The sequence below is a fragment of the Mytilus californianus genome, unplaced genomic scaffold, assembly GCF_021869535.1.
Source record: "Mytilus californianus isolate M0D057914Y unplaced genomic scaffold, xbMytCali1.0.p SCAF_10, whole genome shotgun sequence".
In the NCBI taxonomy this organism is placed as follows: Eukaryota; Metazoa; Mollusca; class Bivalvia; order Mytilida; family Mytilidae; genus Mytilus; species Mytilus californianus.
In genome coordinates this window covers 64,741,681-64,766,087 of record NW_026262582.1, presented here as the reverse complement: position 1 = coordinate 64,766,087, position 24,407 = coordinate 64,741,681, and the positions used below count along the sequence as shown (strand labels likewise).

The 24,407-nt window shown below is 32.6% G+C and overlaps 2 protein-coding genes across 2 annotated transcripts; one reads left to right on the top strand and one right to left on the bottom strand.

Annotated features, from left to right (window-relative positions):
- Nucleotides 1–3,369: 3,369 nt before the first annotated feature.
- On the top strand, nucleotides 3,370–7,950 carry LOC127718398 (E3 ubiquitin-protein ligase TRIM71-like). Its single transcript, XM_052224403.1, has 2 exons — nucleotides 3,370–3,416; nucleotides 5,624–7,950. The coding sequence occupies exon 2, from the start codon at nucleotides 5,632–5,634 to the stop codon at nucleotides 7,312–7,314; it is 1,683 nt and encodes a 560-aa protein (XP_052080363.1). The 5' UTR covers nucleotides 3,370–3,416; nucleotides 5,624–5,631; the 3' UTR covers nucleotides 7,315–7,950.
- A 4,418-nt stretch (nucleotides 7,951–12,368) lies between these two features.
- LOC127718400 (uncharacterized) lies at nucleotides 12,369–16,660 on the bottom strand. The gene is made up of 4 exons (XM_052224405.1): nucleotides 16,556–16,660; nucleotides 14,947–15,071; nucleotides 13,818–14,040; nucleotides 12,369–12,566 (listed from the first exon to the last, which is right to left on the bottom strand). The coding sequence occupies exons 2-4, from the start codon at nucleotides 15,049–15,051 to the stop codon at nucleotides 12,439–12,441; spliced, it is 456 nt and encodes a 151-aa protein (XP_052080365.1). The 5' UTR covers nucleotides 15,052–15,071; nucleotides 16,556–16,660; the 3' UTR covers nucleotides 12,369–12,438.
- Nucleotides 16,661–24,407: the final 7,747 nt, after the last annotated feature.

The window sequence follows — 24,407 nt, the reverse complement described above, 5'->3', positions numbered from 1 at the left end:
TGTCGTTTATTTATGTGTTACACATTTGTTTTTCGTTCATTTTTTATACATAAATTAGGCCGTTAGTTTTCTCGTTTGAATTGTTTTACATTGTCATTTCGGGGCCTTTTATAGCTGACTACGCGGTATGGGCTTTGCTCATTGTTGAAGGCCGTACGGTGACCTATAGTTGTTAATTTCTGTGTCATTTTGTCTCATTGGCAATCATACCACATCTTCTATTTTTATATTATGTAAATGTCATGGCTTGGCTTGAGCCATTTCATAGTGTGATAAAAATTAGAATGACTACTAATAAAAAAAATAGATGTAACCAACTATAGGTAACTGTGTGGCTATCAACAATGGGCAAAATCCATACCGCATAGCACGCTTCAAAAAGGTCCGACATGATAAAATGTAAACATTTTTAACGAGGAAAACCAACGGCCTGATGTATGTACAATAAACGAAAAACAAATATGATATACAACAACAAGCCACTCAATTGTAGATATGTATGCATGTTTAGTTCATCATCAATCCCACTTTAAGTTTCGATTCTATTTCTCTCCCTTACTTGATGGTAGCTTTTGATACTGTTTCTTGACAATAACAAATAAAAAGTCAAACTGGGTAAGTCCTTTATACTTTAGGGGGAATAAATGTATCAATTGAAACAATGATTTGCCTTGTCCAAGTGATAATAAGATAAATATAAAGATACAAGGAAAAGATAAAGATTTCTATTCGTATTAACAAGAAGTAATTGGGTTTTGATCAAAAACATATAAAAATAACAAAAAACCGAACTCAAACAAAAATTCAAAACGGAAAGTACTAAATTCATATTGTATGTAACAAAGGAAAATTAAAGGTTTAAGTAACAAATGCAAATAAATCACACATCTAATTAGACAGAACAAGAACGTATGAAATATGTCTTTGGACAGAATTATTTTCGCTCCACATCATGCTTTTATTAATTGTCTTTCTTGTCTTCTTTCTTTCCTCGGTATTATTCTTTTTTTTTTCTCAGAACGATGTATGAGTGAGATAGTTACTCCTTTTTTATTTTTGGTTGTTTTCATTATTGTTAACGATCTTATTGTCTATTATGATACATGGAAATTTTTGTTGATTATCTCTGTATCTTATTTACTTATCATACATTCGGTATAAGGACATCATTCGTAAATATAACTCAACATGTAGACATCTTATACGTTCAGGTATTTCACATCCAATATGTGATGGTAATATTCTTTACAAAGCACAAAATTGTCAGTATTCACCTCAAAAGCTAACAAAACCTTTAAAACAGACTTATTAAGAAGGGATATAGTTACGATACTGTTGTCAGTTCATTAAAGATTGCATATGATTCACTTATAGGGTCTATGCATCGGAATTAAACACATTTATTTTAAAACCAGTTGTTGGCATGACACGGGTTATGTTCTTCCCATATAGTTCATGATGGTTTGATACTAAACCCCCTCACGGGAGGGATTGTGTCTGATATTCATATGATGTAGACGTAGTCTTTCAATCAGTTTAATTGAGGTCTGGAGCTGGCATGACAGTCTGTTGTTATTTATGTATTATTGTCATTTTGTTTATTTTCTTTTGTTACTTCTTCTGACATTGGACTCGGACTTCTCTTAAAACTGAGTTTTACTGTGCGTATTGTTGTGCGTATGTTTTTTCTACATTGGAGGTAAAGGGGGAGGGTTGAGATCTCAAAAATCATGTTTAACCCCGCCGCATTATTGCGCCTGTCCCAAGTCAGGAGCCTCTGGCCTTTGTTAGTCTTGTATGATTTTTTATTTAAGTTTATTTTGTATAATTCGGAGTTTAGTATGACGTCCATTATCACTGAACTAGTATACATATTTGTTTAGGGGCCAGCTGAAGGACGCCTCCTGGTGCGGGAGTTTCTCGCTGCATTGAAGACCCATTGGTGGCCTTCGGCTGTTGTCTGCTCTATGGTCGGGTTGTTGTTTCTTTGACACAATCCCCATTTACATTCTCAATTTTAATTCTTTTGAATTGCCTTCCTGTGACACTGATATGTGATTAGAAATCAGCAAAAATAATTATAACGGCAATCTACCTTGTCACACAATCTCCAAATAGACGGTTTTTATGCAAATTAAAACCAATCAGTTGAGAAAAGAATTACATTGTATGGACAACAACTGGACATATGAATAATAATGTCATAGTAACGGATTCCTTTAAAGAAAGTTGTAATGATAAGCCCTTTTCGTATCGTTTATAACGTGTCCTTATATATATATATATATATATATATATATATATATATATATATTTTTAACGAAGTAACATTTTCGGATCTTTTCGTTAAATAAAGTAAGCCGCCGATATTAATAGAAATTTTTGTGCAGTTTTAGAAAATCAAATTATTACACAACTTTATACAAATAACCGTCAAATACTAAAAAATTCTTGAAAATGTTTATCGGCCCATTCCAGTCTTCCGATGTCTAAGTTATGTTGGTCACTTCCTGGTTTTAATGTAAATTGATGGTTCGAATTCCGCTTACCATAGAAAGAAATTAATATATAAAGACACTTAGTAGGTTTTTTACTAGCAAATGTAGTATGAGGATGTGGATGAGGTTCCTGAACCGTCCTTTAATTCTGTAGGTTTTTTTAAAATTTTTATAGCATTTTATTCTCTATTATTTATAATTTTTGCTCAATTTTCTATTACCCAATTCTTTTCTATTTTTAATTGTTTGGACTAATTTACTCTGTTTTGTAAATAGTTTACCCTTTATTCTGCAAATAATGTCTATAACTCTCTAATCGCTATCCAAACACTTAATTTGTTCAAACTTTTAATGAGTATTAAGACCTGAATTGGAAGACAAGGTCGTACAACAATCGGTAGTGGTAAAAAACGCAACACAGATGTCACATAAGGGCCAAAACGAAAAGCACAATTAGCATTGAAAATTTCAACCGTTAATGTAATTACACAAACCTAGCAAATATTATAAAAGTGTTGCATTGTATTATGATACTTCATGAATTAAATTAGTTAAATGATAAACGTGAATGGGACAGCAAACAAACATTACAATGATAAGATAACATGCAGAGGTAATTGGTCAAATGTAATATTTTGCGGGAAATCATTTCGCTTTTGAACTTTACAAGACTGATAATCTCAGTACTGAACACAACCAATTCAAGAACAAAATATGATTTAATTCAATAAGTAATTCATTGTCATTTTTTAAGAATGCCTCAAGAGAAGAATGTTACTCACATGTGTACTTCAAGTGATATATAAGGATTTTACGTGTTCCGTTTTTTAAGGTACTTAGTATAATCATGTGACATACACTTAGAAGATATCATGTGACGTTTTTCTTCCTTGTTATGAAGGTGGATATTTGGTTCATGTAAGATTATTATTTTCAATTAATACTGTATATACATTTTTGATATACTTCATTCGAAAGTTTAATAAAAAATTTCATTATGTTCTAGAGATATGACTCTATTGATTTAACCTTATTTTAAAATGTGTGTCTTGTTAAGCATGAAGGAACAATTCGTGCTTGGTCATGTATTGTAATGAAAAATAACACAAAATGTTACCTAAAAATAGATGTTTTGATAATAGTTTTAAAGCAATTGAATTCTTTTGAGCAGATAGATATGGTATCATTAGATTCTTGTTTACAATACAACAGATTTGATTTAAAATTATCGATCATGTCGATATAACATGTAACTGTGAAACATGGGCAAGGTCAAAAATGCAATTTATATGTTATACTGAACTACGCAAGTACATCACTTTTTTTACGATTATACTGCAATCAATTTAAAGAATAAAGTCGATATATTTAGTTATAAAGGCAAAGTTAATTATTGATAAACTATACTTAACTAAGCCAGTATTGCACAATTTATAAATGTATGATTGTAATGTAATGGCGAATATAAAATTGAATCGGACTTCCACTTGCAACTTTAAATTTTAAGCAGTTACTTCTTAACCATTATAAAATTAGTAATTTATTTCATCAAAAATAAAACAGTCAGATTTAAGAATAAAAAGAAAACTAAACAATATAAAGAATAGAGACAAATAGGTAATAAATTAAAAATAGAGAACGATTGGGTGCTGAATTAAAAAGGATGGAAAAAAATTATCAAAATAAATAAAGAAAATGAGAAAAAAGGTCTAAAGAGTTGAAAATAAAGAAATGAGGAACCCCCATTCCGACCTTCAACGACTGACAGATGGAAAGTATGGTAAACCCTTAATTATCTGCTTTCAGCTTTCAGCTTGAGTATAGTGCATACAGTTCAGATTCGTAAATCTTTTAAGCGTCTGTTTTCGTTATTTTGTGATGGAAATTAGCTGTCATCTGATTGTGAAGGCCAAACACGCTTTTCATCTTCAAAAGACTTACCAGTGACGTTAAAAAAAGTTTAATGGCGAAATAATAAAAACAATGCTGAAGAACATTGAGGACCAACACAATTCAACAGTTTTTGCTAGATTTAGGAAACTTGAACACAATAATGAATTATAAATCAGATTAAGGAAACTATTTCCCGGGTAGAACATTTTTTGCATTTCGTTTTATTCAAAGATTTGTTACCATTTAAATAATGACTGATATCAACATGAATATCTGACCTCTAGGCAAATGAAAAATTTATATCATTTTCTTATACATTCCCCACTGTTGTGATTGATCAACTCCTCTCGATTGACTGTGATTAAGAGCTTGTCTCTAACTTTTGGGGTTTTTTTTCTATTCGATTTGAAATCCTTCATGTATCTGTTTGCTTTATTAAGTGGTGATGGTTAAATGTCATGTGTTTGTTTATGGAACAATGTACCATTTGGAAGCAATTGATGTGTTGGAAGTGTTTTTTTTCGATTTTTTCTTTAGTGGCAGTATTCAACAAAACAAGTAGTCTGCTTCCTGAAGTGGCGAGTAGAGTTCGTCCCGTTTTACAAAACTTTGCTATATCTAATGTGTATTTTCTAGAGTTCAGCCCGTTTGAACCTGGATAGAAGGTTTGGTGCCTCTATGTCTATCTGGATCTCACATTATTCATTTTTGTTTGTTTATGTTTCTATTTGTTTCGGAGGAGTCGGATGTTGGTAGTTAATGTGGTCCAATATGTTGGAAGAGTCAGGTGTTGGTTGTTAGTGTTTTCGGAGGAGTCGGGTTTTGGTTTTAAGTGTTGGCAGATGAGTCGGTTGTTTGTTATTACTGTTGTCAGATGAGTCGGTTGTTTGTTATAAGTGTGTTCAGAAGAGTCGGGTGTGGGTTTTTAGTGTTGATGGAGGAGTGAGGTTTTGGTTGTTCGTATTGTTAGTGTTGTCGGAGATGTCGGGTGTTGATTGTTAGTGCTGTAGGGTGGTTGGTGGGTGTTTTTGTCGGATGAGTCGGATATATGTGGGTTGTTAGTGTTGTCGGAGGGTCGGGTGTAATGATTAGTGTTGTTCCAGGAGTTGGGTGTTGCAGGTTAGTATTCTCGGCGGTCGGGTGGTTAGTGTTGTTTGATAAATTGGATGAGTCAAATCATAGCTTAGTATATATGATGTTATGATAAAAATATATATTGTTACATATTTCAGGTGTCACCATGGCTACTAGTAGAACACTTTGTAGTCCATGTTCAGAACGACAAATAACGAAATCCTCAAAACACTGGTGCTCGGAATGTGAAGAAGCCATTTGTGATGACTGCCAAGAACATCATAAAGTACTCAAAGCCACACGAAAACACGAACTCATACCGATTGACAAGTACAAATCTCTTCCGTCTTTCATTACCGATATACAGCAGTCATGTACCTATCACAATGAAAAGTATCAACAATACTGTGTTGCGCATGCCTTACCTATTTGTTTCAAATGCATTAATGAACACCAAAAATGTAACGTCATTTCTCTTGATGAAGTCACACACAACGCCAAGACATCCGGGAACTTTCAAGATTTAGAAACTAGATTAATGGACTTATTACAGAACATTGATAGAATCAAGACGGGCCGAACGGCTAATTTGAGCAATATTGAAGAAAGGAAGGGGCGACAACTTGTAGAAATTCAACAAATAAGAAATCAAATTAACAAACATTTAGACAAACTTGAAAAAGAAATAAAACATGATCTTGAGAAAAAAGAATGTCAGTGTAAAAAGAATATTCAGAAGATTTTATCAGAAGTTAAAGAAAAGGAAAACTTAATAACAGAATATCAGACCAATCTCCAAAGCATCAAGCAACATGGTTCCAATCTTCAAACATTTCTAGTAATGAGCAATATTGAAGTGAAGGTTTTTGAATATGAACAATATTTACAATCGTTGGTTGAAACTAACAAATTGGACCCAGTCGACCTGACTTGTAAAGTAGAACCAGGGGTGCTTAGTCTCTTAGACAGTTTGAAAATTTTTGGATCAATTGAAATACAAACTACGTCGAGTAGCATTCGTTTAATCAGACCGAAAGACAAACAAGCGCAGTTGCAAGTAACACCAAGGAAGAACATAAACGATTTGAACTTGATTCTACAGAAGAAAATTGCATCCCAATGTGAGAATGTTAGAGGTTTTTGTATGTCAGTCAATGGCGATTATTTCTTCACCGACTATAAAAGAAAACGGCTGACCGTTATTGCGCCCGATGGTACATTCAAATATAACATTATGCTTAGTCCTAGTAATGGGTATGACATAACATTTATCGATGGGAAAACTATTGCTATCACATCTGGAGATACCTTCCAGCTCACGGGAATTGACATAATAGACACCGAGAGTCGAACGAAAATTAAATTCATCAGCCTTCCTGGTCGTCCATATGGAATCACACGTGATCAAGACTCGCTGTTAGTCAGCGTTGCAGGACGTGGTATATATAAATTAAACCCTGTGGATTATACTACGTCTCACGTGATCAGTTTTAACTTAACTAGAGGTTCCTACGTATCTGTATTCAACGACAAGATATACTACACTGATAAACGTGATCACAGTGTAGTTTGTTGTGATCGTAATGGATCACGTGTTTGGACTTTTAAAGATACTTCAGTCTTGAAAAACCCGAGAGCCATCACTGTAGATAATGACGGTAACGTATTTGTTGTCGGAGAACTGTCGTCAAATGTGGTTATTATATCAAATGATGGAAAACTCCACAGACAAATTTTGACCAAAGACGATGGTTTATGGGAACCGTGTGCACTTTTCTTAGATAAACAGGCCGGGAAACTTATCATTGCGAACGATAAAGAAACTGCTTTCGTTCACAATGTTACTTAAAATGATTGAAATTAATATGTTTTATATGTCTTAAAGTTAGGAAATACCCGTGAGGCATCACTGTAGATAATGCTGGTGCTGTGTTTGTTGTAGGAGAGACGTCGTCGAATGCAGTTACTATATCAAATGATGGAAAACAACACAGAAAAATTCTAACAGATAAAGATGGTCTAAATGAATAGTCAGCTATTTTCTTTGATAAATAAACCAGGAAACTATTTGTTATGTTAGCACAGAAAAAACTACGTTCCTTTACAGTGTTACTTAAAATAATTGAAATTAATATGATATTTATGACAATTGACCTGTTGTTTTCTAAGAGGCATGGAATATTTAAACTAGTAGAATATGTTTTTAACACTGTTTAAAACTCATTGATCGATGAAGTCAATCTTATTTCGAATATTTTATTCTTTATCATAATATATAATTTGTTATTCAAAGAAATTCAAGTAATGTTTAATATCAATTTTCATCGCATGAATCTAAGTCTGTATTTCAAACGAAGTCAAAAACAAATTAAAAAACATAAAAACTGTCTACATTTTTTGTAATAGATGATTTTAAATTATGTAAAAGTAGACCTAAAATGCTTTAAATATATTAATCATTGAATAAACGAGACAGTCTGTTATTTTTGTTATCTTATTTGTCTAAATTACACCACAATAAAGGTTTATTAATATATACTTAAAAATCTATTGAAAAATAGATTATGCTCTGATTTATTTATTGTTCCTGGATACTGCTAGAATTTTTGATCGTCCATAATATATCAACGCATGTATCGGATTAACTCTCTACAAAGAAAGTAAAAGCTTCAAATAAAACGTTCTAGCAGACTCGTATAACTTTCAAGAAGCTGTGATAAAGCCGCCGAAATTAATGGAAATTTTTATGCAGTTTTAACAAATTAAATCATTACACAATTTTATACGAATAACCATCAAATACCAAAAATGTCATGAAAATGTTTATAGGTCCATTCAAGCTTCCGCTGGGTTAGTTTTGTTATTCACTTTCTAGTTTATTGTTGATTCGTGGTTCAAACTCCGCTCACCATGAAAAGAAGTTAATATATAGAGAAACATACTCTATTCTTAAAATTGTTTACCCTTTATTCTGCACATAATGTCTATAACTCTCTAATCTCCATCCAGACCCTCTAATATGTTTAACCTTTAATAATTATATAGACCCGCATTGGTAGACAAGGTCGTACAACAATTATATAATAGTTATTTAAAAATTGGTCTTTATCGAGATATATGGACTGCCCACAGGACAGTGGTATAGGCGAGGTCATTATCGCTGTCGCAGTAAATACCACTATCCTACAGACAGTCCATGCATCACGATAATGACCAGTTCTTCAATAACTATTATGTTTATTTCATTGAGGAGCCATGTTTTTACCAAATCTCATAAATTGAAATTGTTCAAAGCAAACTCGAGCTATTGTACGATTTCTATAGGCAAAAGTGAAGACCAGTTATAGTGAATACAATAAGTCACTGCCATGCATTTAAGTGAAATTTTTAGTATATGAATACAAAATAATGTTTTCTATAATTTTATAAAATAACGAAATATAAAATTGACAAAACTCTTAACAGAGAAACCACGCGCCCATCCCCCCCCCCCGGTCATTAACATGTAACAGTTCGTTAACGACCGGTTTTCTGGTCTGTTTATTCCGTTAAAGAGCGATGGATTTTTTTACTAAACAATAAAGAAAGTCATGTGACCCCTTGTTATCCGATATGAAATAATCGGTAGTAGTATATAGCAAACAAGGTCGTACAACAATCTGTAGTGGTAAATAACGCAAACAAATTTCACATTTGGTCCAAAAGAGAAAAGCGCAATTCGTATTGAAAATTTCAACCGTTGATGTAATTCCACAAACGTAGCAAATATTATAAAATTATTGCATTATATGATAATGCTAAATATATAAAAGGAGATATTCAGTAAAAGTCAATGAAACAGGAAATCAAAAACAAAATAAAAATAAAAAACAATTTAGAGGTATTTGGGCGAATGTGATCATTTGGAGGAAACATTTGGATTTCGCTTTTGAACTTTACAAGATAAAAGTTTCGGTACTGAATAGAATCGATGCAACAAAAAATTGATCGAGAAACGTGAGTAATTTATTGTCAAATGTTTAAGGACTGTCTCGAGAGAAGTTTTTGTATTGTAACTCTCATATAGGGACCAACGGTAAAATACGAAGATTTGATGTGTTTCTGTTTTAAGGTACTTAGTATACAGCTTGTGACATATACTTAGAAGATATCATGTGATGTTTTTCTTCCTTGTTATGAAGGCTGAAACTTATTTTTAGATTTGGTTCAGTTAAGATTACCGATTCAATTAATATTGTATATACATTTTAGACATATTGCTTTTGTAATAAAATTTGTCGTACACTCTTTTATCCTAATATAGAGATATGACACACATTCGTTTCTAATAATTGGTTTGTATAAAATCACAATCTCGGTGGTCATGCATTGGCCATTGTAATAGAAATGACACAAAATGCAATTGATTTTTTTTATAATTGTTTTAAATTTACAAATTTTAATTGAGAAAATAGTTATAATATTATTAGATTTTTGTTCATGAAACAACTGTTACAATCTTAAATTCTCGATCATGTCGATATAATATGTTATACAGGCAAGGTCAGACATGCTTTTGATTATGTTATACTGAACTTATCAAGTATTGCACTATTTTTTCGATTATTTGTTTTCCAATGGTGACTGCACAATTAATTGTGTTCGCCTTACTCATGTAACTTTGAAATTTTGAATACTTATTGGTACGTTTGTACGTTTCCAAGTCTTTATTTTCTTTAAAAAATATACGACAGACGAGGGTCTGGAATAGGTTTACAAAATAGAGAATAATTGGTAAAATGGCAAAAATAAATACAAAACAGAGAATAAGATACAAACAAAGAGAGATATAGATAGATAATTTATTCTCATAAAACCATGCAAGTACAAAAGTTACAGAGAAGTTAAAAAATAATATACATAAAAATAAAAATGCATCAAAAATTTAAAAAAGAAACTAAATTTGTGCTTTCAATTGATAAAAAATTTCATCAAAGAATCCAGTCTTCTAATACAGATGGGTGCAGTCCTAACCTGTACAGCAAGTTAACTTGATAACCAGTCATTTGGACTGGTCAAAGTTAACCTGTGACAGGATTAAGGACTGCTCTGACCAGTCCTAGGACCACAATCTAGTTAACTTGAAAAGCGGACTTGGTCCTAGGACGGTTTTTATGTCTGCCGATAAAAGTTAACTTGGAAACAGGTCCGCTATTGATATAAGTTAACTTCGAAACCAGTTCTGCCATACGTTAACACAAGTTAACTTTGATTTTGACAACTCCGATCGAACCAGACCTGATCTCAAGTTAACTTTTGGCCTGGTCTGCTCAACACTAAGTTAACTTGTAACCGGGACCGCTCTACATGTCTTTGTTTCTTGGTATAAACATAGAAAATAAAGTCAAATTAATACTTCCGTGATATAAACATGATTAAATACATGTAGCTCCGTGTTGAAGACCGTATTTTGACCTATAATGGTTTACTTTTGTAAATAAAGTACGCATAAAATTTTGCTTGTTTATATACAAATTTATCCGTGATCTGCCTTTCTATATATTAAAAAAACGATAATGGTTACAATGCTAACGAGCTGAATATATATTCCAATACAAATTCTTTAAATTGTATTAACCATATTTGCACTTAATAATGTAAATCTATATAGCCGCATAGTAAATCAGAAATATTTTTATGTCGGGATAGAATGTATAATACAAATGACAGCAATATTGGAACATAATCTTCACAAGATTTTACCCGCATAAATTTAGAGTGCCAGCATGTCCTCCTTTTGTTCAATATATTGATACGTAACAAAATTTCAGTAGTTTTGATACCCCATGCTGACTCGTATAGCAAAATTATTTGACCGTATCAACCAAAACTTGCCATATTTGCACTTTATCATGTAAATCTATATAGCCGCATAATAATTCAGTAATATTTTATGTCAGGATGTATTGTATAATACAAATGACAGCAATATTGGAACATAATGTGTATACGAAATTTTGTCCTTATCAATCTAGATTGCCAGCATGTCCTCTTTTTAATCAAAATATTGTCTTGCAAAAAATTTTCAGTAGTTTTGACACCTCAGGTTGACTCGTATAACAAAATTATTTGACCGCATCAACCAAAACTGACCATATTTGTACTTTATTTTGTAAATCTATATAGCCGCATAGTAAATCAGCAACTATTTGTATGTCAGGATTTAATGTATAAAACAAATGACAGCAATATTGGAACACAACAACTACAAATTGTTGTCCGCATAAATTTAGAGTGCCATCATGTCCTCCTTTTGTTCAATATATTGATACGTAACAAAATTTCAGTAGTTTTTATACCCCAGACTGACTCGTATAGCAAAATTATTTGACCGTATCAACCAAAACTTACCATATTTGCACTTTATCATGTAAATCTATATAGCCGCATAATAATTCAGTAATATTTTATGTCAAGATGTATTGTATAATACAAATGACAGCATTGCGGCAAACGTTTGCGGAAACTTGCCGCAACCATTTTACCATGCAAATGAAGTTTGCGGCAAGCTTGCGGCAAACATGATTATGCAAATTAGACTTGCTGCAAACTTGCGGCAAACGTTTACTGCAAACTTGCGGCAAACGTTTGCTGCAAACTTGCGGCAACCATTTTACCATGCAAATGAAGTTTTTGCAAACATAAACATAGGCAAACATAATTATGCAAATTAGATTTTCTGCAAAGTTTGCAGTTAGCTTGCCATGTAACCATTAGATATTCTGCTAACAAGTGTCAAATATCTTTTTCCTTGAAATCTATAATTATAGCTGAAAAACAGAATATACCACAGTTTCTACATATTTGTTAAAATGAAGACAATGAAGAACTGCATCACTCTTTCACTTTAGAAATTGGGTTGGTAAATTTATTTGTAATCAACACAAGACAGAAAGAATTTGGAGAAACTGTAAATTTATTTATCATAAATTGTTTATTGGTCCTCTGGTCGTGCCTCTGGTGCCCTCTTTGTTCTGACTGCTCTTGTCATTGTTGCTATTTTAGCGTTCAGAGCAAAAATGACATCCTTACTGTCCATGGACAATTTGGAGAGTGCATATGCTGAAAAGAAGAAAAAACATGTATCAGTTTAATTGAGCTCTGGAGCTGGCATGCATATGTCAGAATCTGCTAAATGTCCTTTGTTAATTTAGGTATCATTGTCATTTTGCTTAGTTTATTTTATACCTATTCTGACATTGGACTCGATCAGACTTCTATAAAACTTTTATTGTGCATAATGATATCACACTAAACTTATTCAACCCTGCTGCATTTTTGCACCTGTCCCAAGTCAGGAGCCTCTGGCCTTTGTTTGTCTTGTATGATTTTTTTAATTTTAGTTATTTATATGTTTTACAGTCATGACAGTTAAGTATGAAATATTTTTTCACTGAAGTCTGAACTAGTACATATTTTTCTTTAGGGGCCAGCTGAATTCTGCCTCCAGGTGATGGATATTCTTGCAGTGTTTAAGACCCATTATGGGACCAGCTGTTTTTTTTACCTTTGGAAGGATTGTTATTTCTTTGATACATTCCCCATCTCCATTCTCAATAATATTATATTCATCTCTTTTAGACAAAAGACATGTCTTGTATAATTACACGCACTTGTTAACTAAATCTATGATCAATTCACTAGACAATAAAACAATTTGATTAAACTGCACCCATGCTGCTTTTTCCTTTATTTAGCTAATGACATAAGCCACTTCTCTCCCTTAATTATGTCAAACTCTGACATATAAGAACACTCCACTTGTTAATATTTAAAAGCAACCATAACGCCAAAAGAACTAGTACTAGCTCACTTTGAAAATTTAATGATATTATCATACAAGATACAAGTGGTTCCATGAAAAGGTAAAAGATAACATACAGACAATTATATATAGATCAATTCTACCTCTATTCCCTAGCTTCAGATTAATTTTGTTTCTCAAAAGTATGTTTTATTATTTATGACCTTTAAAACGCTTTTAAACAAGTATTCTGATAGTATGCATGTCACCATTGTCCCTTACTGGTTAAAATTTCATTAAATTGGAGCAGAATGCTATTCTTGATCTATAACCTGTCATGGTGTAAACTATAGAACAAATATCAAGTGAATATCGTCAAGCATGATGAAAAAGGTGTGGAAACTGACTATTAGAGTCCATGGACAATAACCTTGCACAAAATATCATGCTTTCTTTCATAATTTCTGCCTGGATCAAGACTTGTTTTTTTTAACTTGTTATTGTCCTGTATTTAATGGAATACTGCTCACGGGATGTCAAGCAAACATTCAAATTATAATTTTAAATACCTTTTGATGCCTGTCCTAAGGGTGTTTCAGATAACTGGCCACCTGTCATGCCAACAACTTCATGTGGCTGGAAAAACCCATTCACCATCAATTTGAAGTAGAAAGATTTTGTTTTTCCCGTGAAGCTGCTCTGTGTTGCAGTCAGCCATCTGACAAGAACATATATTTGATGCCCTTCCGAGAGCGGAACATAGCCTTCCGGTATCGTTTCTGTATCCATTATCTGCACTAAAAATTATAAGAATTAGTTCTTCAAATTGTACTACATTTAAAATATTAAATACTACCAGTACATTAAGTTAAAAGATATATTTTGATTGCATATTTCAGTTATGGTCAGCTGCATTTTTATAGCCCAGTGAATAAATGATTAATATGTCTTTAACACTGATAATTTAATATGCACAAACTTCCGATTCAATTTGGATTAGAACTGACTTTTATAACTTTTTTTGTGGGTTCCAATGGAACATGAATCGATACAAAACTTTTTTTCCCTAGATTCTCTTTTTCTCTAATGCACATGATACTGCCCTGAACGAATCCAATCCATTATTGTTTTTTTTAAGTACTCCGAAGTGTGGTGGTATCATTACACCCTTACCGTGAAGGTTATATATAAGGTGGTTGTAAATGAATGACTTGTGTAACATTATCCAGTTTATATTCATGTGAATATATACTTTTACTTCAGTTCATAAATATATCATTTAATATTAGCATACAGTACTAGTTTATAAATACATCATTCAACATTAGCAAACAGTACTTATAACATGGAGGGTTTTTTTTAAATAATTTTGTATTAATTGTAAAAAAGAAGATGTAAATGACTGCCTATGCAATGAGACACCTGTTCACAAGAGACAATTTGACACAGAAATTAACATTTATAGATCACCCTACGGCTTTCAACAATGAGCAAAGCCCATACCGCATAATCAGCTATACAAGTTTTGCATCATATATTTGTAATACAAAATTTTACAAATAAATTCAATTTCACATCAGAAGTATTAATTTTCACATATTTATTATATATGACTTGAAAACAAAACAAATATGAATAGCTAATTGATAGTCCCCCCCCCCCCCTTAAAAAAAGTAAATTTGAAACTTTTTTCCTTACATAGTCACACTTGTTAATGCGAATTCCTCTCCTCGGAACATAATGTCCCTCATTACTGTTGAGAGCCATTTTAGCGAGATCAGCTGGGCCTGGTTGCTGAATCATGTTATTTTCTTTACTTTTTTCTGTAATAAATACATGAGAATGTATAATACTAGTAAAAGCTTAATAATATTCAAATAAAGGTTTTTCAGAACAATTTTAAACTAATAGACTGAAACAATTTTAATTAATATCTACAAACATATATATAAATCTGAAAACCTAAGTTTTTCATCAACCAAAAAATAAATATATAATAGAAATAATTGTATACAGTTCCTAGATAATGGGGAAAAATAAGGTCAGTTGGGTAACTACATGTACATGTTGTTTTTTTTGTCAATCATAATTATATATATAAGATGTTAAAATGAGTGACAATTGCATATTTGTGGGTAACTTGTTTGAATTATTAGCACTATATTGACTATTTAGATAACAATTTTCAGACTCGTTATAAAATCTTTTTTGTTATGATAACAGAGAAAAAAATAAAAAGGAAAATCATAATGAACATCATCATGCAAGAAAAAAAATCTTCCTTTTACTATAGGTAAGACACCACAAAAATCAATAAACATGTACCTAGCTCAGATTTGAGTTTTGAAGTCTCATTTTTCCAATATTGTGCATCTCTCTCCAACTGTGAGCAAAACTCTTTAAGACTAGTATATTGAGCGTCTTTCAGAATACACTCTCCACATTCGGTGGCCATTGCCCTTAAAAGGCTAGCACTGTTGGGTGTTGAGCTTGAAGGCCTAGGTATACTGGTGCAAGGTCTGCCCAAGGGTGAGGATATATCTAGGTTAAAAACAGTGCTTGAATCTGAACACATGCGGTTAAATGTATTAACAGGAGAAATTATATTTGGTGCCTGTGGAGGAATAGTTTCTAACATGCTTGAGTTAACTGCACTTGAGTATGTAGTGGAAGGAAAAGGGCTGCACATACTTGACATAGGATTGACATGGGAAACTGACATGTTATATAAAGATGAGGAATTTGACACATTAAATGGTACCCGTGAATTCATGCTGACTGTCATATTACTGTTAATGTGACTTGGATTACATACTGTGTAAGGCACAGGTGTGCATGGTGGTGGAACTACCGGACAAGAGAACATTGAGGTTTGATTAATAGGAGACATGGGCATGCTACTCACATTGCTGCGTGCTGGTGGAATGGGACTAACAGAGGGCATGGTCATGCTACCCACAGTGCTGCATGCTGTTGGAACAACAGAGGACATGGGCATGCTACCCACAGTGCTGCATGCTGGTGGAACAACAGAGGACATGGGCATGCTACCCACAGTGCAGCATGCTGGTGGAACAACAGAGGACATGGGCATGCTACTGAAGGTATGATTAGTCACCACTCTTTCAGATAAATCCTGTACAGCAACATTAGTCACATCTACCAAAGTTTGATTACTTAAAGCAGTAAGAGCTTCTGAAACTTTAATAGATGTGATAAATTGAGGCAAAATTTGACATGATGAATCTGAAAAAGTGGTTGATGCTTTGGTGTTCTTATTTACTATATTAGTTGTACATGTACCTACATTTGTAACATCATGCACCATGCTTTCCTTAAACAGCTCCTCTGCATTCATAATGGCTGTCTCTCTTTGACTTTTTTCAGCAGCTTTTTTTATTTCATTTTGCTCTGTAAAAAAAGTGTTCTTTTTTTTTTATTCAGCTAATTAAACCAATTAAACGAATCATATACAAAAAGAATTAAATTTTGACAGGCACATTTACTTAAAACTAAAACAGTACATTAATATATATCACAGCTATATATATGTTAATAAACAGATTAAAATAAAGAAACAACATTTTGAACTTGGCTTTTAATAAATAATATTGGGATTAAAACTTCCAACCTTTAATTATATTGCATCAATCATTGCATAAATGATTATTTCTTTAATAGTTTGTCTTTTTATAAATAAAATGAAATAATTGTGTCCATGGACCAATCTTAGCAAAACATACTAATATTATTTGCTATAGGATATTTTACTTCTTGTCCGTATCGAGTTTCTTTAATTATTTTCCATGTATCGCTTATTATTTCTATAAACCATATACTTTTTTTATAAATTAAATAGCCTGTAAATAAAATATACTTTATTGACAAACAAGAATCACTCATTCTTTTATTCTTTTTATAAAATGGCAAGAATGTCGCGAATGTTGAGTAAACATAAAAATAGTATATATATACATTTCTCTAATTCTTCGTCAATTTATCCCTTTCTGCACCCATTGTATAAAAATAAATAAATCAACGTGTGGTTCGTTTTGTCTCAGTTCTTAAGATTAAAATCTGACTATTAGGTCAAATTTTCTTGCTTTCTTCTTCATAATAAAAGAAGAAATAAGTTTTCCTGCATATTGTTTAAAAATCATTAGAGAAACCTATTTCACCACCAAATTTTGTGTAATACGATAATTATATATCCACTCTTGACAGTTGAATTTTAAATAATTAAAACGCTCGGCGAGCCTTGCGTTTTAAATTTGAAAGTTTGACTGTCTCGAGTGGATAAATATCGTATCACACTCGATGATGTGGTAGAATCAAATAAATATAGTTTTGAGCTGCACTATATCAAGCAGATAAATATCGTATCACACTCGATGATGTGATAGAATCAAATAAATATAGTTTTGAGCTGCACTATATCAAGCAGATAAATAACAGAGCATCATACACAATTACCCTTTTCTTCTTTGCCAAGCTCTTGTTTATATTGTTGGCATCATTCTCAGATTTTCTTTTTGGTATGTTTTTTTTCTTTGTCTCAGTTTTTTCTTCTTTTCAAGAAGGAACTTCTGGCAGTTTTCCTTGACATCTACATATATAAAAAGTAATGCAAAAATAACTATATATATAAGTGATAAAACTGCGCTCTTGACACAAACAGTATAGTTATTTTTTCACATTTAAGACTGGAATAAAATGGCTTAAGGTTGCATGGTCAGGTATGAACAATAAACCTGGTAAACAGACATACGTGTATATTATTTTTTTGGTATAATCAATAGTTTGCAGTTCTTGTTTTTGTTTGAACTTTAAGACTTTCCCTGTCTATATTGTCTCAAATATAATGCACTGAAAATTTTGACTGAAACTACAAAAAAAAACACACCCCAAAACCAACTTATCACATAATCATGATAATTTAATTATAAACTAATGATGATTAAGAAAAGTAAGATCCATATAATTATATGTTTTGTTAAATCCTCTGGTAATTTTAAAGTCTTTTAATGAATTCTAAATATATATTATTGGATATATTTAAACTAGGAATTTGTTTACAAAAAGGCCATTTATAGCTGCTTTTCATAATTGCTAACTTTTTATATAATATTACCATGGTGACTTGGATACATGTACATTTTCATCTTCTCATTTATATTAATTGTCTATTTAAAAATACTAAAAACCTACCAGCTTCAAAGATAATCTTTCTTTTGTACGTGTTTCCATCTGTCCACATAGCCGTACATGTATCATTTAGATGAAAATATTTTTCGTTCCCTGTCCTTCCTTCATCATCTTCTAGGTCATTACCTGATACAGGGTCGCTCAGTTCACCATCGTCAAAAAATTCAACAATGTATCAGTCTGAAAAAAATATTCTTCAATGTTTATATGCAATTGAATTGTTAATTGAAACGTGCTTTTCAGAATTTCCTGCATAGAGAGTTTATATTTTCAAATTATGTATATTATCATGATTATAATTAATATATATAAATATATATATGATTTGATGAAAAATTTAAAAGGTAAAAATTTATAAAGAAAAATTGTCAAAACCACGTACACTGTTTAATTAGTGCATGTGCTTTTTTTTTTAGACCAGAAACTAGTTTGATAAATTTTAATAAAACAAAATCTGCCGTAGAAAGTACATGTACATGTTTGTAATTGTTCCAGACCATGAGTATTTGGACAGAACACGTATATAGTTAACCCATTCATGTGTAAACTTGTACAGTCTGACAATAGTAGTACAAGCAGGCAGCGTTTAAGTAAATATATATATATATATACAGAACAGTAATTAGTACACTTACGATACAAAGGAGACAAGGATATTTGAGATGTTTGTGTTATATACTGATTTGGACTATTAATTATACTAACAGGACTGGAAACCGTTACACCAATCAGTGTAATAATACTCAACATCATGGTCATAACAGGATAGCTAGATTGACATATTTAAGTGTCATTTTTTAAAGTGAAAAGTGGAATACAATTCTCATTACAATCGGAAACCACATGCAGAGCTCCAACAAATTAAACTCGCTTTCCCTATAAAATTGCATATTCCTTTTTTTTTGCGATCAGGTGGCATTAATTTAAATTAGCATTATATATATATAATTATATAATAATATAGTCTCCAGATAGACGGTACTAGTATGGGCACAAAAATGGCCCCGTCATATGCCAACATATTTATGGGCCAACTTGAAAAACGCCTCTTTTCTAGTGCTCCATACCAGCCCTTATCATGGTTTCGATTCATTGACGATATTGATTTCAAATGGACAGATTCACAAGAACATCTTAACGAATTTCTAGGACACTGTAACTCTTTCTACCATTCAATAAAATTAACATATGAATCATCTATGGAGAAAATAAACTTCCTCGACACTACGAGTTACATCAAGAACGGAACCATTATAACGGACCTTCATACCAAACAAACGGACAAACATCAATTCCTTTCTCCTAAAAGTTGCCATCCTAAACACTGCTCCCGTGGCATCCCATTCAGCCAGGCATTGCGAATCAAGAGAATATGCTCTACTGAAAAAACGTAAAATGCTAGACTTGGACAACTACGTAAACATCTAGTTGTTCGAGGATACAATAACAACATCATTGATAGCGCTTTCGAAAGAGCATACAAAACTAGTCGCCAAGAACTTCTAGAGTACAAAGATAAAAATAAAGCAGCTAACAGAACACCCCTTGTACTCACTTACCATCCTGATTTTAAAAAATGTGTCTTCCATTGTTCAGAAGCATTGGAAAATTATAGAAAATGATTCAAATCTTAAAAAAGTATTTTCCTCACCACCAGTCATGGCCTTCAGAAGACCTAAAAACATCCGTGACAAATTAGTGACATCTGTATTATCAAAGCAGCCTACTCCATCTCCCGGTTGCTACAAACAATGTGGTCGAATGAACTGCTTGTGTTGTAAAGCTGCCAATACAAGCAGTTCTTTCATCAGCTCCGTTACTAAACAAAATTATACCATCTACTCAAATTCCAACTGTAAAACGGAGAACTCAATTTATATATTAACATGTGACACATGTGGCATTCAGTATGTGGGAGAAACAATGGACAAATTTAATATTCGGCTCAATAACCATCGTTCATGGTACAAAACCAACAAAAACTGTCCTCTCACAAGACATCTTCGTTCAACGAAACATTCTTTTGATAATGTTACCTTCCAAATCATAGAAGTCAACACCGAGTGGGACACCACGGCGAGAAGGAGAAGAGAAAATTTTTGGATCCACCAACTCCACACTTTAGAACCTGATGGTCTTAACGAAAAAGATGAGAAAAGATACAGGAAAGATAAAGAATAATTTAATACACAGCATCGTCCTTTTTATCCTGTAATATTGGCCAATGGACGTTGCTAACTTCAACTATCAATTTTGTAAAAATCTTGAACTTCATCCAAATAATGTATTATTTTCAAGGCAGCTTAATTCAAGTGCAACATATACATTGAGCTGCAAAAGTTTCTTATCATCTACATCCGATTTCACCTGGATAGATGCACGCTTGATAAAGCTAGTTAGTCTAGCGAAATATTGCGTTTATTTTCATCATTTTGTAAATATTTTAAACATTCTTATATTTACATACTAAATAGTGTGTTAAAATTACATTGTTAGGCAATCTATAATTATATAATATATATGACTTTGTGAACATATGTACAATAGGTTCCACAACAATCAAGTAAAACTGCTCACTGATGATACCCCCGCTGAAATATTCCGGAAACAGGAGGTTGTTGAGTGATGAATCTGAAAACGCATCACATTACAGTATATCATATATATCTGACTTTTATAAACCCTGAAACCATGCAAATTTCAGAAATCCTTGTACATTAATTGTCCGAAGGCCCGACCGTTTACAGCTGTTTCTTTTATATTTTATTTTGCTACGTACCATAATTCTATATATAGAAATTGATTGAGGTTTACATATATGAATGATAAAAACACTATAAAGAGCTGCATGAAAACAATATTGATTTAATGTATATATAGACAGGTTTTTCCGATTATCTGCCTTAGTTTGTGACGCGACTCCTAGGTGTCATCGTAGTAGCGTTGCCATTACAACCGTGAAAAAATATAAACTATAGATATACTTCTATTTCCCAGACCGCATATAATTAACGTAAACACAAAAATGTGAAGACGTACTTGACCTGGGCAAAATTATTAATGCTTTAAATAATAAAGTAATTAGATAAGGAATGGACATTAAAATTATAAGTGTATTGAAGGCCAGGTATTGTGTCCTTAAAATATAACTGTATTTGCATGATACGTTACACCCAGGACATAACATATACGAATACTAATCCCAGGTTACATATCGATTATTATCATTATTGATTATTATAACACGTACATAAATAAAAATAAATTGTCTTGCCGGGTCAAATGTGATATATTAGAAAAACCAGGTGCAATTTTATCAAATCATAGAAATTTCTGTGGTCAGACCTATAATGAGACAGTCCTAAAATTCAACAATCATCTATTCCGACGGTACTATCATTCGACAGCCCGTTTTCTCCGACGCGCAGTTACTTGTCTCTGCTGAAAAAAATAAACCTATAGACATGTACCGTTTGATGATAAACTTTTTCACAGAGACGAGAGTTTTGTGCTTGTGGTCCGTAGGTTCTAGTAAACTATTTGATTACCAAGACCTTTGAAAAATCCTTTCTAATGTGTAAAATTTTATAATCCACGCACAGAATAATCTACAGATGAGGAAAGTTCAAATCAAGTTTCAACAGATGTTACTGTATACGTCGTATAAAAAAAGTAAAGTGAATATATATACTTTAAGCACACAGGCCTGCATATATCATGTTTATGAACCATTGAAGACCGAGGCTTATAGGGAAAGGCCCTTAATAGTAAGTTTTGCTAGGATTTGTCTATGGATGCAGCTGTTTGTAAAACCTTTAAGGTTTTCAGCAAGAACTGGCACCCAGGAATAAAATATTTTACAAGCCTTACTTTTCGAAATATGAAAGCGCGGTCCAAAATAACCAAATATAAAACTAAGTGTTAACCTCGATCATCAGTACGATTGAGCAACAGCTAATTTGCTATATCGTAGTTGAAAATTAAATTTGTGTAGTAATTCAACTTAAGTAAAGAAAACTTAGTTACATAAGTATACAATAAGGCGTCACTGTCATTCATAATATTTCTATACGCTGACGTGCACCATGGTTCCCCCCTTTTATTTAATTTTGAATTCCTAACTCCTCTGTTAAAAATATTTTTGTCTGAGTTGATGTTGTCGGAATTAATATCCATTAATGTCAATTTTACAGCAAAAAGATAGTCGTCATGTATAAAAAAGTTCGTCTATTCAAACTGGGTTGATTTGCTTACAATTAAAACTACATGTAGCCTCGGGGTAGGTTTCATTGTTATTATCTAAAGAAATATGCAGCGGCGGATTTAGGGGGGTGCTTGCGCACCCCTTCTGGGGCTTCATTTATGGTTAATTGAGACTTCTTACCGCTTCGGGTGGGGCGTTGTCTTCTTGCGGATAGCGTTCCAGTGTACTAGCTCTATGAAGTCCTCTGAAATTGTACCACAAGGTTCCATATCACAAAGGGAATGCTGAGATTGATTTTGGGGGTAATTGCCTCAAAATTTTAGGAATAAGGGGCCAAAAAAGGGGCAAAAAACAAGCATTTTTCTAGTTTCCAGACAATAACTTGTGTGTAAGTGTATGGATATTTCTGAAATTGTACTACAAGGTTCCATATCACAAAGGGAAAGCTGGAATTGAGTTTGGGGGTAATTGCTAAAAACGTTTAGGAATAAGGGGCCAAAAAAAAACATTTTTCTAATTTCCAGACAATAACTTGTGTTCAAGTGTATGAATCTCTCTGAAATTGCACTGCAAGGTACCATACCACAAAGGGAAGGCTGGGATTGATTTTGGGGGTAATTGCCTTTAACATTTTAGGAATTAGGGGCCAAAAAGGGGCAAACAAGCATTTTTCTAGTTTCATGACAATAACTTGTGTGTAAGTGTATGGATCTTTCTGAAATTGTACTACAAGGTTCCATATCACAAAGGGAAAGCTGGAATTGAGTTTGGGGGTAATTGCCCAAAACGCTTAGGAATAAGGGACCAAAAAGGGGCCAAAAATAAGCATTTTTCTAGTTTCCAGACAATAACATGTGTTCAAGTGTATGGATCTATCTGAAATTGTACTGCAAGGTACCATACCACAATGGGAAGGCTGGGATTGATTTTAGGGGTAATTGCCTCAAAATTTTGGGAATAAGGGGCAAAAAAGGGGCAAAAAAACAATCATTTTTCTAGTTTCAGGACAATAACTTGTGTGTAAGTGTATGGATCTTTCTGAAACTGTACTACAAAGTTCCATATCACAAAGGGAAAGCTGGGTTTGAGTTTGGGGGTAATTGCCCTAAACGTTTAGGAATTTGGGGCCAAAAAAGGGCCTAAAAACAAGCATTTTTCTAGTTTCCAGACAATAACTTGTGTTCAAGTGTATGCATGGATCTCTCTGAAATTGTACTGCAAGGTACCATACCACAAAGGGAAGGCTGGGATTGAGTTTGGGGGTGATGAATCATAAGGGGGTTCAAAAAATTTGGGGGAGGGATTTTTTTCCCCTTTTTTCCTTTTTTTTCTTTAAAATTTTCCATTTTAAATTGGTTATTTTTGATTTATATATAAAAGCAAATAATCATGATATGGTTTGAATAGGCAAATTAAAAACTTTTAAGTTCTTAGACCACATTCATTGTGTCAGAAACCTATGTTGTGTCCATACTTGCTCCAACTGTTCAGGGTTCGACCTCTGTGGTCGTATCAAGCTGCGCCCAGCGGAGCATTTTATTTATTTATTTTATTTTATTTTATTTACTTATCTTTTTTTTTTTGGAACATACAAAACCTTTTACTAATTATTTTTGAAAAATTCACATACACATATTTAGGCATATTTCGGTTTACACAAAATATTTGGCAACTAAATTCACATACACAATTTGGCATATCAAAATTATCCGCTCTTTACTTGGCTGCTGGTGTATTAGGACAACGTTGC

What these genes read in the sequence shown, in the direction of transcription:
- LOC127718398 (XM_052224403.1), top strand. Translation starts at nt 5,632, where the DNA reads ATGGCTACTAGTAGAACACTTTGTAGTCCATGTTCAGAACGACAAATA.
- LOC127718400 (XM_052224405.1), bottom strand. Translation starts at nt 15,051, where the DNA reads ATGATTCAGCAACCAGGCCCAGCTGATCTCGCTAAAATGGCTCTCAAC. An exon ending in GCATTAACAAGTGTGACTAT is followed by an intron (nt 14,041 to 14,946) that starts GTAAGGAAAAAA and finishes TTTTTAGTGCAG; the next exon opens with ATAATGGATACAGAAACGAT. An exon ending in CTTAGGACAGGCATCAAAAG is followed by an intron (nt 12,567 to 13,817) that starts GTATTTAAAATT and finishes TCTTCTTTTCAG; the next exon opens with CATATGCACTCTCCAAATTG.